This window comes from Plecotus auritus (assembly GCF_963455305.1).
Source record: "Plecotus auritus genome assembly, chromosome: 6".
Taxonomy (NCBI): Eukaryota; Metazoa; Chordata; class Mammalia; order Chiroptera; family Vespertilionidae; genus Plecotus; species Plecotus auritus.
The window spans coordinates 86,935,318-86,952,187 of record NC_137773.1 but is presented as its reverse complement, the minus strand read 5'-3'; the positions used below and the strand labels follow the sequence as shown (position 1 = coordinate 86,952,187).

General features: G+C 48.4%; 1 protein-coding gene across 1 annotated transcript in view; it reads left to right on the top strand.

Moving 5' to 3' along the window:
- The first annotated feature begins 432 nt into the window (after positions 1–432).
- Positions 433–16,870, top strand: part of LOC308251570 (complement C3-like) — a 70,683-nt gene continuing 54,245 nt past the window's right edge. Inside the window, exons 1-17 of the mRNA XM_080675226.1 lie at positions 433–572; positions 1,301–1,493; positions 2,324–2,489; positions 2,586–2,656; positions 7,469–7,563; positions 7,664–7,746; positions 7,848–7,938; positions 8,214–8,316; positions 8,436–8,565; positions 8,789–8,904; positions 8,995–9,144; positions 9,588–9,797; positions 9,927–10,130; positions 10,493–10,654; positions 11,040–11,169; positions 11,414–11,485; positions 11,626–11,826. Coding sequence (XP_080531352.1) covers positions 496–572; positions 1,301–1,493; positions 2,324–2,489; positions 2,586–2,656; positions 7,469–7,563; positions 7,664–7,746; positions 7,848–7,938; positions 8,214–8,316; positions 8,436–8,565; positions 8,789–8,904; positions 8,995–9,144; positions 9,588–9,797; positions 9,927–10,130; positions 10,493–10,654; positions 11,040–11,169; positions 11,414–11,485; positions 11,626–11,826 — 2,254 coding nt within the window. The 5' untranslated portion in view covers positions 433–495. The remainder of the gene's footprint in view (positions 573–1,300; positions 1,494–2,323; positions 2,490–2,585; positions 2,657–7,468; positions 7,564–7,663; positions 7,747–7,847; positions 7,939–8,213; positions 8,317–8,435; positions 8,566–8,788; positions 8,905–8,994; positions 9,145–9,587; positions 9,798–9,926; positions 10,131–10,492; positions 10,655–11,039; positions 11,170–11,413; positions 11,486–11,625; positions 11,827–16,870) is intronic.

Sequence of the window (16,870 nt, the reverse complement as noted above, 5' to 3'; positions counted from 1 at the left end):
TCCCCCACTCTACCTCAGCATGGAAGACTCTGGAAGTAGACTCCTAGGAAGGGTTTGGTTAATAAGTGCATGGACGAAACTGGACTGGGCCAGGCCCAGATGTCTGAGGTGGAGGGTGGGGAGGTCCTTTGCCCTCAGAGTTCCTCCACTACAATGTGTGTGTAACAGGAAATCTCCCTGTTCACCCCTGGCCTTACCCCTGAGGAAGGCCAGGGCAGGGGGCACTTGTGCTCCTGTTGGAGGAGGACATGCCCTCAGGTTATTTACCCCAGGACTTGCTGGCCCAGGGAATTAAAAACTTAGGAAACATTATTGAGAAATCTGGGGCAGCCCCAGGGAGGGGAGAGGCCATGGGGAGCAGAGGGCAGGGCTGAGTGGGGGAAAGGCGGGAGCCAGATAAAAGGAGGCCTCCAGCAGCCTCTGCTCAGTCCTCCCTGTCCTCTCCCTCCAACCCTCAGTCCCTCTGTCCCTCTGTCCCTCCACTGTCCCTGTACCATGGGGCCTGCCTCAGGTCCCAGCCTCCTGTTCGTGCTGCTGCTGAGCAGTCTCCCCCTGGCCCTGGGGGACCCCATGTGAGTAGTCATGACCCTACCCCAAGCGAGGCAAATTCTGAGGTGGGGTGGGCATTTGTGGGTTCAGGTCCTTGTAGAATTCAGGGTGCATCATGCCGGAGGAGGAGGAGTTAGTGGGGAGGAATACTCATAAATGGGGCTGCCTGTGACTTTGAGAGTTTATGGGTTGGGTGTTTGTGAAATTCAGGCATTGTGCAGAGGGTGTGTGTGGATGTTTATGAAACTGGGGGTCTGCAGGTTTAGGGTGCATATGGTGTTTGCTGATTCTGTAGATGCGGTGGTTTGACTTTACATGATTTGGGAGTTTGCAGTTTTAGGATTTACGGGTTTCAGTGTGTGTAGAGCTGTGGCGTGGATTTAGTTGTATTTATAGGCGTGGGTGATAAAGGTTTAGGTAGAGGCTTGGAGTGTTCAAGGATTTGGGGTTCAAAGATTTGGTATATGTGAGTTTGGCTATATATATTTGGAGTGCCTGAGAGTTTGGGTGTTTGAAGATTTAGGGATCATGGTTTCAGGAGTATGTATGTGGGTTCCCCAACTGTGGGTTTGGAAGTCTAGATAATTGGGGGTCTTGCTGGTTCTGGTTTGGAGGTTCAGGGGTTGATGAGACCTATAGCTCCTGAGCCATTGCTGGTTCCTGGGTCCCCTCCAGGACCAGGGACTGGGGAGACCCCAGCGGGGGCTGGAATGTCAGGTCCCTGGGATGACCCTGCGCACTCCTCCCACAGGTTCTCCATAATCACCCCCAACATCCTGCGGCTGGAGAACAAGGAGACGGTGGTGCTGGAGGCCCACGATGGGACAGGTAACATTCCTGTTAAGGTTACGGTATACGACTTCCCAGTCAAGAAGCAGGTGCTGTCCAGCGAGGACACCATTCTGAACAGCACCAATCGCTACCTGAGCACCGTCACCATCAAGGTGGGTGCTCACTGGAGCCGCCCCGCGAATGCCCCGCCCCCTATGGGTCTTCTCCCCATTCCAGCACCTCGCATATGAGCCCTGCCCCTTCCTCAACCCTTCCCCTTTTTTTAATCCTCATGAGAATATGCTTTCACCAAGAGGAAAGGAGAGAGAGAGAGAGAGAGAGAGAGAGAGAGAGAGAGAGAGAGAAACATAGATGTGAGAGAGAAACATGATCATTTGCCTCCAGTACACACCCAGGTTGGGGAATCAAACCCGAAACCCGGGTATATGCCCTGATCAGGAGTTAAACCTGGTGACCTTTTGTTGCACAGGTCCAAGCTCCAACCAACTGAGCCACAGCAGCCAGGGCAGCCCTTCCCCTCTTTAATTCTCCTCCCCATTTGGGCCCCTCCTTTTATTGGCCCCGCCCCTTCTAAGGCCCTCCCTCATCCTGAGTCCCTTCCCTTACAAGCCAACAATCTGTGCCCCTCCTTTCCATGCCCTTTCCCCTCCAAGCCCTCTCTTCCTTCAAGCCCCTCTCCTCTCTGAGTCTCCTCCCCTTTCTGAGCCCAGTCTACTACGGAGCCCTCCAGCCTCTGAGCCCCCTCTCTGATCCCCCTTTCCATTCCTCTCTCTGACCCCTAGCTTGTCTCTTGCCCTTGCCCCTCGCTGAGTTCTCCACTCTCCCCAAACCCGGGCAAACCAGAGAGACCAGGCAGGAGTGAGGGGCAGGCTCTGTTGTGAGGAGGGGCAGATGTGGACCCAGCTGAAGGCCCAGAGGTTGGACGGTGGGCAAGGGGCCCTGGGGCAGACCCCTCCTCACGCCCTCCCCGATCCATGCCTAGATCCCGGCCAGCAAGGAGTTAAAATCACAGAAGGGGAACAAGTTTGTGACTGTCCAGGCGGTCTTTGGGAATGCTCCGCCAGTGGAGAAGGTGGTGCTAGTCAGCTTTCAGAGCGGCTATCTCTTCATCCAGACGGACAAGACCATCTACACCCCAGGCTCCACGGGTAAGGGGCTGGTGGGTGGCTCCGAGGGCTGGGGCTGGGTCATTGGGAGGGGCAGGGCCTCACTGAGCTGTCCCTTTCTCTCCCGCCACCTCCCAGTCCTCTATCGGATCTTCACTGTGGACAATGAGCTGCTGCCTGTGGGCCGGACGGTTATCGTCAGCATTGAGGTACCAGGCAGCCGGGCCCCCAGACACACGAGGGGCAGAGACCCAAGGAGAGACTAAGAGAGAGTTTGAGACAGAGAAAGAGACACCAGGAAAGACCCTAAGGCAAGCATGTCAAACTCAAAGGCTAACACGGGCCAAATAAACAAGTTTAAGTTTATGTGGGCCGCAAAAAAACAAAAGCTTCAACTTTCATAGAAACGTAGGTTTATTTCGATAGAGACATGCTGACTACAAAGGGCTGAAATAAATGAGTAATAGTTAACATAAAATAAGAGAACATTTTAATAAAAATTAATATTTTTTCTTGAACATGAACTTACCAGACACTGAAAAACTGCACAAATTAATAAGAGCAACACAAATAAACCTATTTCTCTTGTTCTCCAAAAGCAAAATATTTCCTGTTGCGCACACCAAAGAAGTCAGTACAAGACTAACGACGTGGCAATCAGCTGCTAAAATATTCGCTGCCAGTATTAGTGGGGAGAAATGGTGGCCTGCAAAAAAAGACAAGCAAGGGAAATGAATGCAACAGGATTATAGTAATCAGTCATTAGCAAATGTTGCAGTTCATTATTAACAATTATGTGTAACAGGATATTGTAAAAATTAAGTTACGAAATTGTTATTAAAAAGTTTCTTACATACCGTTATATTGGCTGGGCCACAAAAATATTCCTTGTTGGCCGCACGTGGCCCACAGTCTGCGAGTTTGACATGCTTGCCCTAAAGCAAAGAAATATAGTGAGGCACAAACACAGAGGCCTAGAGGTGGGCGGGGACCCATGGGGCAATGCTGGCACCTGTGAATTCCACCTCCAGATAAAACGCTGGTGCCTGTGACTCTGGCCAGGTCTCTCACCTTCCCGAGCCTAAGTTTTCTCTTCTGAAGATTGGAGTAATTCCATAATGCTGTGTAGTAGTCTGTTCTGCCTACTGTAGCCAGGAGGCGCCTGTGAGCACCTGAGTCTGGGCCAGCCCCTCCTCTGCTCACAGCTCTCCAGGACTCCTCCCTCCCTCCAGATAAAAGCTCAAGGCCTGGCTCAGTGGTTGAGTGTCTACTTATGAACCAAGAGGTCAAGGTTGGATTCCAGTCAGGGCACATGAATAGGTTGCAGGCTAGATCCCCAGTGTGGGGCATGCAGGAGGCAGCCAATCAGTGATTCTCTCTCATTATTTTTTTTAAATTTAATAAATCTTTATTGTTCAGATTATTACAATTGTTTCTCCTTTTTCCCCCCATAGCTCCCCTCCACCCGCTTCCCACCCCACCCTTTGCCCTTACCTCCCCCCACACTGTCCTCATCCATAGGTGTACGATTTTTGTCCAGTCTCTTCCTGAACCCCCCATACCCCTTTCCCCCTGAGAATTATCAGTGCACTCCCTTTCTATGCCCCTGATTTTGTTATATTCACCAGTTTATTCTGTTCCTCAGATTTTTAATCCACTTGATTTTTAGGTTCACTTGTTGATAGATATGTATTTGTTGTTCATAATTTTTCTCTTTACTTTTTTCTTCTTCCTCTTCTTAAAGAATACCTTTCAGCATTTCATATAATACTGGTTTGGTGGTGATGAACTCCTTTAGCTTTTTCTTATCTGTGAAGCTCTTTATCTGCCTTCCATTCTGAATAATAACTTTGCTGGGTAGAGTAGTCTTGGTTGTAGGTTCTTGCTATTCATCACTTTGAATATTTCTTGCCACTCCCTTCTGGCCTGCATACTTTCTGTTGAAAAATCAGCTGACAATCGTATGGGTGCTCCCTTGTAGGTAATTAACTGTTTTTGTCTTGCTACTTTTAATATTCTCTCTTTGTCTTTTGCTCTTGGCATTTTAATTATGATGTGTCTTGGTGTGGTCCTTCTTGGATTCCTTTTGTTTGGGGTTCTGTGCACTTCCTGGACTTGTAAGTCTATTTCTTTCACCATGTACGGGAAGTTTTCTGTCCTTATTTCTTCCAATAGGTTTTCAGTATCTTGCTCTCTCTCTTCTTCTGGTACCCCCATAATTCTGATGTTCGTACGCTTGAAGTTGTCCCAGAGGCTTCTTACACTATCTTCAACTTTTTGGATTCTTCTTTCTTTTTTTGCTTTTCCGGTTGAGTGTTTTTTGCTTCTTTGTATTTCAAATCTTTGACTTGATTCTTGCGTTCTTCTAGTCTGCTGTTGGGTCTCTGTATAATATTCTTTATTTCCGTCAGTGTATGTTTAATTTCTAGTTGGTCCTTTTTCATATCTTCAAGGGTTTCGTTATATTTATCGGTCTTTTCTAGGATATTCTTGAAAAGCCTTATAACCGTGGTTTTGAATTCTATATCCAGTCGTTTGTTTTCCTCCATTTCTTTCGTTTGTGATCTGTTTCTTCGTCTCCCCATTTTTCACTGCTTCCCTGTGTTGATAGAGTGGCTTTGTGTGCTAGGTTTCCTATATGGCCCAGTGGGTCGGCCTCCCCAGTTAACCTGAGGTGGACACTCTTGGTGCACCCCTTTGTGGACTGTGTGTACAGCCTTGTTGTAGTTAAGTCTTGATTGTTGTTGGTATCACTGGGAGGAATTGACCTGCAGGCCAATTGGCTGTAAGGATCAGCTGTGTCTACACTGGGAGATTTTCGGTGCTGGAGACAGCCTTGTAAAATTAGCCTTGCCAGATTGCAAAAGCCTCTGTGCTCAGCTTGGATGGGTCAGAGTCTCAGGGCGGAGCAGACAGTCTTGGCTTCCCGTCAGCCCTGCCCTTGCTCACGAGTCTCCAGACCTCTGCCTTCCGCGGTTCCCAAGTTTCCGCCTTACAGTCCAGATTCCCCCTTAACAGTGTGGGTCTCCAGGGGCTCGCCCGGAACTGCGGTTCAGTGCAGTCGGAACTGGGGTTCAGTGCAGTCAGGAGCTTCCAACTCCCTTCGCTAGGGATAGCCTGTGGTAACCTCCGCAGTCAGTCTTTGTGCGCACTGGCGCCTCCAGACCTCTGCTGCCGCGGCTACCCTGAGTCTCCGAGTCTCCGTGTGCCTTTCTCTCTACCTGACAGTCCAAACTCCCCCTGTATGAGCCTGGGTCCACAGGGTTTCACCCGGAACTGAGGTTCAGTGCAGTCGGAACTGGGGTTCAGTGCAGTCAGGGGCTTCCTTCCCCCTCCTGCCAGAGAAAGCCAGCCAGGCACTCCGACACCCTTCCTCTCTGCACGCCTGTCTCCGTACCTCAGCTCTTTGCCGCTCCTTCTCTGTGAGCTTTCCTCTTTCCTTCTAGTTGTAGAATTTCCACTCAGCCAGCTTTCCTGTCATTCTGGATGGTGTCCGTTCTGTCTTTTAGTTGTACTTTTGAAATTGTTGTGATGGGCAGCAGTTTAGGTGCTTACCTATGCCACCATCTTGGTTTCTCCGATTCTCTCATTATTGATGTTTCTATCTCTCTCTCCCTATCCCTTCCTCTCTGAAATCAATAATATATATATTTCAAAAAAAAAAACCCTCAAGTCCTCCCCATGACCTGTAAGGCCCTGAATGACCTCCTGTGTCTCTTTCCTGCCCTTACCTCCTCCCACTCTCCCTCTCACTCACTCTATTCCAGCCACACAGGCCTCTTCCCTGTTCTTCTGACACACGAGGCAGAGTCTCCTGGCCCAGGGCCTTTGCACTGGTTGTTCCTTCTGCACAGAAAACAATCTTCCTCCAAATTTGCACATGACTTGCCCCTTATCTCCTTCAAGACTTTGCTCAGATGTCACCAATGCCCCAATGGTACAGTGAGGCCTTTCTGAGCACCAGTAAATTTTCAACCCCCTCCCATTCACACATGCACTCCACTCTCTCTTCCTGCTTATGGCATCTTGTAAATTGGATTTATTCATTTATTTTTAATTGCCCCCTCCACCAACCTCTGTGGAACCTTAATTCACTACAGGACAGAGTTTTGTTTGTTTTTTAATGTATTTTTATTGATTTCAGAGAGAAAGGGAGAGGGAGAGAGATAGAAACATCAATGATGAGAGAGAATAATTGATCAGCTGCCTACTGCATGTCCCCTATTGGGGACGGAGCCCGCAACCCGGGCATGTGCCCTTGACCAGAATCAAACGCAGGACCTTCAGTCCGCAGGCCAATGCTCTATCCACTGAGCCAAACCAGCCAGGGCTACAGAAAAGAGGTTTTATCTGTTTGTTCAGGGTCTTATTTTCTGAATTCAACAAAGTGCTTGGCATATAGTGGGGCTTAACACAAAGTAACTGGGAGAAAGGAGGCAGGGAGGGAGAAAGGAAGAAGCAAAATGTCACCTGTGCCAACAGGAGGGCATTATCCACAGTTACCCTGGTTTCCAAGAGAAGGCTGAAAAACCAGATTTCTATGTGGTGTCTCCCGATGTTTTACTGTTGACAGAAATGAAGTAATGAGTACAGGAGATTGCTATTCTTGCAGAACAAAAGGTTGAACAGAGCAATTATGTATGGCTTAGCACAGATCAAATGCTCAGCCCAGGGCCTTGCACAAAAGGAGGTAATACATTCCAGGGATTTTTAATATCAGGGGGACACTCATAATGATGAGATGCTGCTTACATGAAATCTGTCCCAAGCCAGAGGGGATGTATTTATCTCCTGTTTTTAGATGTGCACATTGAGCACAGAGAAGTTAAGTAACCTGCCCAAGGTCACACAGCTTGTAGGTGGCACAGTGGGATCTAAAAGCAGGCTGACCAACACGGGTCCACGTTCTTAGCCGCTGCTGCTGTAGACATGACAGAGAGAGTGTCCAGACACAGAGGGGGAGAGGAGGCCAAGGGGCTAAGCTGCTCTGAAGAACCAAACCCCTCCCTGTCTATCTACAGACGCCTGAAGGCATTCCCATCAAGCGGGACCCCCTCTCTTCTCAAAATCACTTTGGCATCTTGCCCTTGTCTTGGAATATCCCGGAGCTGGTCAAGTACGTCAGGCCCTCCAGGAGTGGGTTTGGGGCTCCCCTATCTCAGAAGGAGTGGGGGGCTGCCAGGTCTGAGCAGATCACTCACCTGCCTTCCCCACAGCATGGGGCAGTGGAAGATACGAGCCCACTATGAAGATTCGCCACAGCAGGTCTTCTCGGCTGAGTTTGAGGTGAAGGAATATGGTAAGAGAAGGAGGGAGCCAGGTTGTGGGCCCCATAATGCTGGCCCCTCACCAGTGCTGGCCCCTCACCAGTGCTGTCTCCCCACCGCCCCCTGCCCCCAGTGCTGCCTAGTTTTGAGGTCCAAGTGGAGCCTGCAGAGAAATTCTACTACATTGATGACCCTAAGGGCCTGGAGGTCACCATTACAGCCAGGTGAGGGGCCAGGTGAGGGATCAGGTAAAGGGGTCAGGTGAGGACCAGGTGAGGGGCCAGGTGAGGGGTCAGGTGAGGACCAGGTGAGAGGCTAGGTGAGGGGTCATGTGAGGACCAGGTAAGGAATCGGGTGGGACCAGATGAGGGGCCGGGTGAGGGCCTGCTCAGGGTGAGGTGAGGGGCTGGGGATTCTGGGTCCTCTCCATGGCCAGTGGAAGTTTGGGGGAGACTCAGCTTTTCAGGAGGGAAAATCTGAGACTCTCCTCTCTGCACAGGTTCTTGTACGGGAAGAATGTGGATGGAATGGCCTTCGTCATCTTTGGGGTCCAGGATGGTGACCAGAGGATTTCACTGTCCCAGTCACTCACCCGTGTTGTGGTACCTACCAGGGGCCCCCAGAGCTTCCTCCACTTTGAACCCTTCCTTCTCACTCTCTGAATTCCCTCCCCCCTCCCCCCGGAGTCCCTCCCCCTCTGAACCCTCATTCCCTATCCCAGATCGAGGATGGCACTGGAGAGGCTGTGCTGAGCCGAGAGGTCCTGCTGAGTGCGGCCCCGCAGCCCCCGCGAGAAGCTGCCCTAGTGGGAAAGTCATTGTATGTTTCTGTCACCGTCATCCTACACTCAGGTGAGCCTGGGCCGAAGGTGGAGGCTCAGTACCACCACTCAGTCTAGTCTGAGAGGGGAGGCCCAAGTGAGGGAGGAGGCCCAGAATGAAGATGGGATCAGACCTATGATAGAAGCCCGGTCTGAGGAGGGAGGTCCGATATGAAGGCAGCAGGGTCCAATGCGGGGGAAGCATGGCCCTGAAGGATGGCCCAGGAGCATATACTCACTGTTGGCCCCCTCAGGCAGTGACATGGTGGAGGCGGAGCGAAGTGGGATCCCCATCGTAACCTCCCCCTACCAGATCCACTTCACCAAGACGCCCAGGTTCTTCAAACCCGCCATGCCCTTTGACCTCATGGTGAGACCCAGGGCAAGGTTGAACCCCACTCCTGAGCACTGGCCATGTCTCTGGGTCTGCTGAACCCCTCCACCTTTCCCTGCCCCACAGGTGTATGTGACGAACCCCGATGGCTCCCCGGCTGGCGGCATCCCTGTGGCAATTCAGGGCTCCAACGAAGAGATTTCTGTGACTAGGGATGATGGCCTGGCTAAGCTAACCATCAACACACACAGGAGCCAGAAGCCCCTGTTGATCACTGTGAGTCGGCACCAGCAGCACCCCACCCAGGGAAACAGAGGACTTTATTCGTACAACAGGCTTCTAATGATTGTACAAAGGGGTCTTGTCATGTGCATAGCGGGGGTCCTTTCATTTGCATAAGTGGGTCTTGCCATTCACATAGAGATATTTCATTCGCATAGAGGAGTCTTATCTCCATATTGGAGTCCTGCCTTCTGGGTAGAGGGTCCTCCTGCCATTTATACAGGGCGTCCTGTCAACTGCATGGATGTCTTATAAGGACCCTTGTGATGACATTAGCGCATCTGGGTAACCTAGAATAGTCTGCCCATGTCCAGATCCTTAACTCCATCCCACCTGCAAAGTCCTTCTTGTCACACAAGCTGCCATATTGCCAGGTGCCGGGGGTTAGGACATGGACATCCCAGGTAGGCAGCATGCCTCCCTGTCTCCCTGCTCAGGTCCGCACAATGAAGGAGGGCCTCCCGGAGGGGCGACAGGCTACCAATCAAATGCAGGCCCTACCCTACAGTACGATGGGCAACTCCAACAACTACCTGCACCTCTCCGTGCCCGCCACGGAGCTCAAGCCAGGGGACAAGCTCAATGTCAACTTTGTCCTGCAAATGGACCCTGGCCAGGATGCCAATGTCCGATACTTCACCTACCTGGTGCGTGGCTTCCTACAACCCCAGGTCTCCCCCCTCCTCACTTCTCCAGCTCTCCAGAGCCCTAGCCCATTCCCCATCCCCCATCCTCCTTCCTGCTGTCCTGATCCTTATGCCAACCTATCTCCCAAGGTCATGAACAAGGGGAAGCTGTTGAAGGTGGGACGCCAGGTGCGAGAAGCCGGCCAGGTCCTGGTGGTGCTGCCTCTGACCATCACGACAGAGTTTATTCCTTCCTTCCGCCTGGTGGCCTATTACACACTGATCAACAGAGGCCAGAGGGAGGTGGTGGCTGATTCTGTGTGGCTGGATGTCAAGGATTCGTGTGTGGGCACGGTAAGCGTTGCTTAGTCTCTGTGCCCATCTTGTGACTCTCAGCCTGGCCATGGCTTTCTCTGTCTCTGCCTCTCTCTGTACTTCTGAACCCATTTCTCTCCACTGCTTGTAGAGTTCCTGCCTCTCTCTTCCCCTTTTCCATCTTGTTTTCTTCCCTGTTTTAGTCTCAGTATCTCTCTTGCCCCCAGTTTTCTCTTTCCTTGACTTTCTACCCAATGCTGGTTTTGTGTGTCTCCCTTCTTCTCTCTGTCTTCACCTTTCTCTCCTTCCAGACCAGAACAGAACCCCTCTGTCCTCTACCAACCAAGGCTGGGGCCCCACTGGGCTGACTTCTCCCTCCTACCCCTCCCACCTCCTCACAGCTGGTGGTGAAAAGTGCTATGAAGGAGGAAAAGCATCAGCATCTACCTGGACAACAGATATCGCTCAAGATCGAGGGTAACCAGGGGGCTCGAGTCGGGCTGGTGGCCGTGGACAAGGGCGTGTTTGTGCTGAACAAGAAGAACAGGTTGACTCAGAAAAAGGTATGTCCCCATGTCACTGAGGTTGGGTAAAAGATGGCAGAGGCAGAGAGATGGCGTTGGGTTGAGGTGGGAATGGCGGTGGGGACAACCAGTGATGTGAAGTTGAGTGTGGGTTGAGTGCAGAGGTCGAAATGGACACAGACATGGGGAAGGGTTGAAGTTCAAGTTGCAGATGGAAATGTGGATGGACAGGGTCTATGTTGGGGACGGTCATTGTAATGGGCACAGCTCTGAGTCCCACCGCAGCACACTCCGATCACCCACTGTGGAATGTTTGGAGCCCGGGATGAGGACAGTAGTGAGGTTGGGTGGATGTGTTGGTGTATTGACGTAGGCCCTGGTGGCCTGGCCTCAGCCTGCCCTTGACCCCCTCCCCACCCTGCAGATCTGGGACACAGTGGAGAAGGCAGACATTGGCTGCACGCCGGGCAGTGGAAAGAACTATGCAGGTGTCTTTACGGATGCCGGACTGGCCTTCCAGACCAGCAAAGGTCTGCAGACCGAGCAGCGGTCAGGTGAGGAGTCGGCCAGTGGACACCCAGGGAGGGGCAGTGCTTCTATCTCCCAGATAGGATCCGGGACCCTGGTTTCAAGTCCTGCCTCTACCACCAACTAGCAAATCGCTCTCCTCTCTGAGCCTCCGTGTCTACCTCTGTTAAATGGGAGCAATAACACTCCCACCTCGTAGCTACTGTGAGGACTACACCAAGGACAGGCAGTCAGTGCCTAACCCATCTTGTTCGTCCACCTGCCCCTCAGATTTGGCATGCCCGAAACCAGCCACCCGGCGACGCCGCTCTGTGCAGCTCATGGAGAAGAGGAAGGGCAAAGGTGGGAGCCCTCATCCGCCTCCCCCACCCTTGCACCTTGTCCACTGAGATCCCAGCAAAACAGGAGGGGACGGCCTGGACCTGGTCAGGTCCTCCCTGTGAGGCCCTGTGGGGACTTGCCTGGGGTGTGTGTTCCCACAGCGGGTGAGTACCCCAGCAAGGAGCTGCGCAAGTGCTGTGAGGACGGTATGCGGGAGAACCCCATGCAGTACCCGTGCCAGCGCAGGGCGCAGTTCATCCTCCAGGACAAGGCCTGCGTGGACGCCTTCCTGGACTGCTGCAACTACATCACCCAGCTGCGGCTGGAGCACAGCCGGGACAGCGACCTGGGCCTGGCCAGGAGTGAGTGCTGCGGCCTGGGGGGCCCTGCCTGGGGGCTGGTGGTGGGACAGGGAGGCGCCTGTCACTGGGGATGGGAAATGTGTGGATCAAATTTGGTTCCAAGAGCAAAGGCAAGTGTGAGCGGCTTGTGAAATTGAGGATAATTACCTTATCAATTACAGGATGAAAAGTAACAAAAAGATGCTTCTGCTTAAAACCCAAGGAAGATTGGGAAACTTGCCCAGTGGCTGGCTGGTTGACCAACACAAAAATAATGATCTTTTTTTCTTTAAACAGCCTGTAACTTACAGACAACGTTGTGTGGGTTAAAAACACACCCCCTCCCCTGAGCTGTTTGATGCCCCCAGAGTTCTGAATATTTAGTATGGATTTTTTGGCAGCAAAGATATTCTCCTAAGCACCACAGCACAATGCTCAGCATCGGGACAATACTGTGCATTCCTTCCCACCATCTAATTCACAGACTCCACTCAAATGTTGCCACTTTTTAAATTTTTTTAGTTCTCTGTAGGAAAAGGACCCAGTTCAGAATCACACATTGCATTGGTGTGTCTGGTTGTGTCTCTTTAGCCTCCTTGTATCTGCCCAACCCCCAGCGGTCTTTCTGTGACTCTCACGTTCTTCACCTACAGGAGGTACACAGGCCAGGTCATTTGGAAGTTGTTCCGCCCCCTGAGTCTGCCTGATGTTTCTCCTGCTCACATTCAGGTTTTGCATTTTGGGCAGGGCTGTCCCAGAGGAGATATTGTGCCCTCCTTGGTGCCCTGGATCAGGAGGCAGGTAGCATTTGTTACGGCAAAATTTCTAGGCAGTGGGAAGACAGAGAACGAGGCATTCAGAAGATTCAGAAAATGCACTTTATTGCAGGAGCACAGTGCTGTGGCTCAGGGGAATTGGTTCCCAAAGCTGAGCGCTAATTGTAGGGGGCTTTCTCTTTATAAAGAGCATTAAGTTCTTTGTTTCTAGTACCCAGGCTTTTCACGGGCTTTTGCAGCCCCCCCCCATGATGGTGGTAAGGGGGAGCAGAGAGGCCCTGGCTGGTGTCTGCAGTCAGCCGCCTTTTTGGGGGTTGTGTATGGTTTATGGCCCTGCAAGATAAGTATTCAGGGAAACAGGTTTTTCAAGGGCATAAGCAGGAAAGGGTTTGGGGTACAGGATGCAGCTATGAGCAGGCCTGGGGGTCCGTAGACATCAGCTATTGTAATCAGTCATCAGGCAATGAGATGATGTTGATGTGATGATGTTTTGACTCCTGGTGGGTCGGCCTGACCATACCTATCAGTTCTGCTTGCTGGATTCACAGCTGAGTCACCTCCTCAATCACTTTGCAGGCCTTGAAAAGAAACCTTAAAAAAAAACTTAGCCCCCTATCTATATATATAAAAGCCTAATATGCTAAGTGTCCCACCATTCAACCATTCGACCAGTCACTATGATGTGCACTGACCACCAGAGGGCAGACGCTCGGACCGGTAGGTTAGCTTGCTGCTGGGGTTCAGGCGAGATGGGCGGGCATGGTCTGGAACCAACTTCCCACAGTCCCTCCCCGGCCTCTAAAATATTTTTTCTAATTAATTTACTTTCAATGTGCACAAATCCATGCACCACTCCTCTAGTTTACATATAAGAAACTTAATCCCATATGCACATAAGGATATGTGTTCTAAGATTTAAAATAATATAATTACTTTTCAGATTAATTCGGATACTCTATCTATCAGGTTGTAGGTCTCTATTACATTGACTTGTCCCATCATTGGTGATATGAATCTTTTTTTTTTATTAAGGTATTATATGTGTACATATCTTACCATTGCCCCCCCCCACCCCACTCCCATACATGCCCTCACCCCCAATGTTTTGCATCCGTTGGTTACTCTTATATGCATGTATGTAAGTCCTTCGGTTGATCTCTTATTTCCCCCACCTCTCCCGAACCTTCCCGCTGTAATTTGACAGTCTGTTTGATGCTTTACTGCCTCTGTATCTATCTATTTGTTCATCAGTTTATAATGTTTTTTATTATCCACAAATGAGTGTGATCATGTGGTATTTTTCTTTCATTACCTGCCTTATTTTACTTAGCATAATGTTCTCCAATTCCACCCAGGTTGCTACAAATGGTAAGAATTCCTTCTTTTTTATGGCAGCATAGTATTCTATTGTGTAAATGTACCATAGTTTCTGACCCAGTCATCTGCTGATGGGCACCTAGGCTGTTTCCAAATCTTAGCTATTGTAAATTGTGCTGCTATGAACATAAGGGTGCATATATCCTTTCTGATTGGTGTTTCTAGTTTCTTAGGATATAATCCTAGGAGTGGGATTACTGGGTCAAATGGGAGTTCCATTTTCAGATTTTTGAGGAAACTCCATACTGTTCTCCACAGTGGCTGCACCAGTCTGCATTCCCGCCAGCAGTGCATGAGGGTTCCTTTTTCTCTGCATCCTCGCCAACACTTGTTGATTGTTGATTTGTTGATGATAGCCATTCTGACAGGTGTGAGATGGTATCGCATTGTTGTTTTGATTTGCATCTCTTGGATAATTAGTGACTGAGCATGTTTTCATGTGTCTCTTGGCCTTCCTTCTGTCTTCTTTTGAAAAGATTCTATTTAGGTCCATTGCCCATTTTTTTATTGGATCATTTATCTTCCTTTTATTAAGTTGTATAAGCTGCCTGTAGATGTTGGAGATTAAACCTTTATCAGTGATAACATTTGCAAATATGTTCTCCCATACAGTGGGGTTTCTTGTTGTTTTGTTGATGGTTTCTTTTGCTATGCAAAAGCTTTTTATTTTGATGTAGTCCCATTTGTTTATTTTCTCTTTAGTTTACATTGCCCTAGGGGCAGAATCAGTGAAGAAGTTCTTTCAGCGTATGTCTGAGATTTTTCTGCCTGTGGATTCCTCTAGTATTTTTATAGTTTCCCATCTTATGTTTAAGTCCTGTATCCATTTTGAGTTTATTTTTGTGTATGGTGTAAGTTGGTGATCTAGTTTCATTTTTTTTGCATGTATCTGTCCAATTTTCCCAGCACCATTTGTTGAAGAGACTGTCTTGACTCCATTGTATGTTCATGCCTCCTTTGTCAAATATTAATTGTGCATAGTGGTTTGGGTTGATAGCTGGATTTTCTATTCTATTCCATTGATCTATATGTCTATTCTAGTGCCAGTACCAGGCTGTTTTGAGAACAGTGGCTTTGTAATACAGCTTGAAATCTGGTATTGAGATCCCTCCTACTTTATTCTTCTTTCTCAGGATTGCTGTGGCTATTCGGGGTCTTTTTTTATTCCAGATGAATTTTTGGAGAGTTCGTTCTAGGTCTGTGAAATATGCCATTGGTATTTTAATGGGGACTGCATTGAATCTATAGATTGCTTTGGGTAGTATGGACATTTTAATGATGTTGATTTTACCAATCCATGAACATGGTATGTTTTTCCATCTGTTTACATCTTCCTCTATCTCTTTTTTCAGTGTCCTATAGTTTTCCGAATATAGGTCTTTTACCTCCTTGGTTAAGTTTATTCTTAGGTATCTTAATTTTTTTGGTTCAATGGTAAATGGGATTGCGTTTTTAGTCTCTCTTTCTGTAAGTTCACTATTGGTGTATAGAAATGCCATAGATTTCTTGGCATTAATTTTTTATCCTGCTACATTGCCGAATTCATTTATTAAGTCTGTTAGTTTTTTGATGGAGTCTTTTGGGTTTTTTATGTACAATATCATGTCATCTGCAAATAAGGACAGCTTTACTTCTTCTTTTTCAATTTGGATGCCTTTTATTTCTTCTTCTTGTCTAATTGCAATGGCTAATTCTTCCAGTACTATGTCAAACAGGAGTGGTGAGAGTGGGCATCCCTGTCTTGTTCCTGTTCTTTGGGGAAATGATTTTAGTTTTTGCCTATTGAGTATGATGTTAACTGTGGGTTTGTCATATATAGCATTTATTATGTTGAGGTATGATCCTTCTATTCCCACCTTGTTACGAGTTTTTATCAAGAAAGGGTGTTGGATTTTGTCAAATGCTTTTTCTGCATTAATTGATATGACTATGTGATTTTTATCTCTCAGTTTGTTTGTGTGATATATCACATTTATTAATTTGTGGATATTGTACCATCCTTGCATTCCTGGGATAAATCCTACTTGGTCATGGTGTATGATCTTTCTGATGTACTGCTGGATCCGATTTGCTAGAATTTTGTTGAGGATTTTTGCATCTATGTTCATGAGGGATATTGGCCTATAATTCTCTTTCATTGTGTTGTCTTTATCTGGTTTTGGTATTAGGGTGATGCTGGTTTCATAGAAGGAGCTTGGAAGTGTTCCTTCCTCCTGAATTTTTTGGAATAGTCTGAGGAGGATAGGTTTTAGTTCTTCCTTGAATGTTTGGTAAAACTCTCCTGTGAAGCCATCTGGCCCCAGGCTTTTGTTTGCCAGAAGCTTTTTGATGGCTGCTTCAATTTCTTCCATAGTTACTGGCATATTGAGCTGTTTAGATTCTTCCTGATTGAGTTTTGGAAGGTTATATTTTTCTAGGAATATTTCTATTTCCTCCAGGTTGTCCAGTTTGTTGGAATAGAGTTGTTCATAGTACTTTTTAACAATCCTTTGTATTTCGGTGGGATCTGTTGTTATTTCACCTCTTTCATTTCTGATTTTGTTTATTTGGGTCCTCTCTCTTTGCTTCTTGGCGAGCCTGGCTAGAGGTTCATCAATCATGTTTATCCTCTCAAAGAACCAGCTCTTGGTTTTGTTGATCTTTTGTATTGTTTCTTTGGTCTCTATATCATTTACCTCCGCTCTGATCTTTATTATTTCCTTCCTTCTGCTTACACTGGGCTTTTCTTGTTGCTCTTTTTCTAACTCTTTGAGTTGTAGGGTTAGGTAATTTATTACCATTGTTTCTTGTTTTTTGCAGTAGGCTTGTAGCACTATGAACTTCCCTCTCAAGACTGTTTCTGCTGTGTCCCATAGATTTTGGATTGTAGTGTTTTCATTGTCATTTGTTGCCATGATGTTTTTTATTTCTTT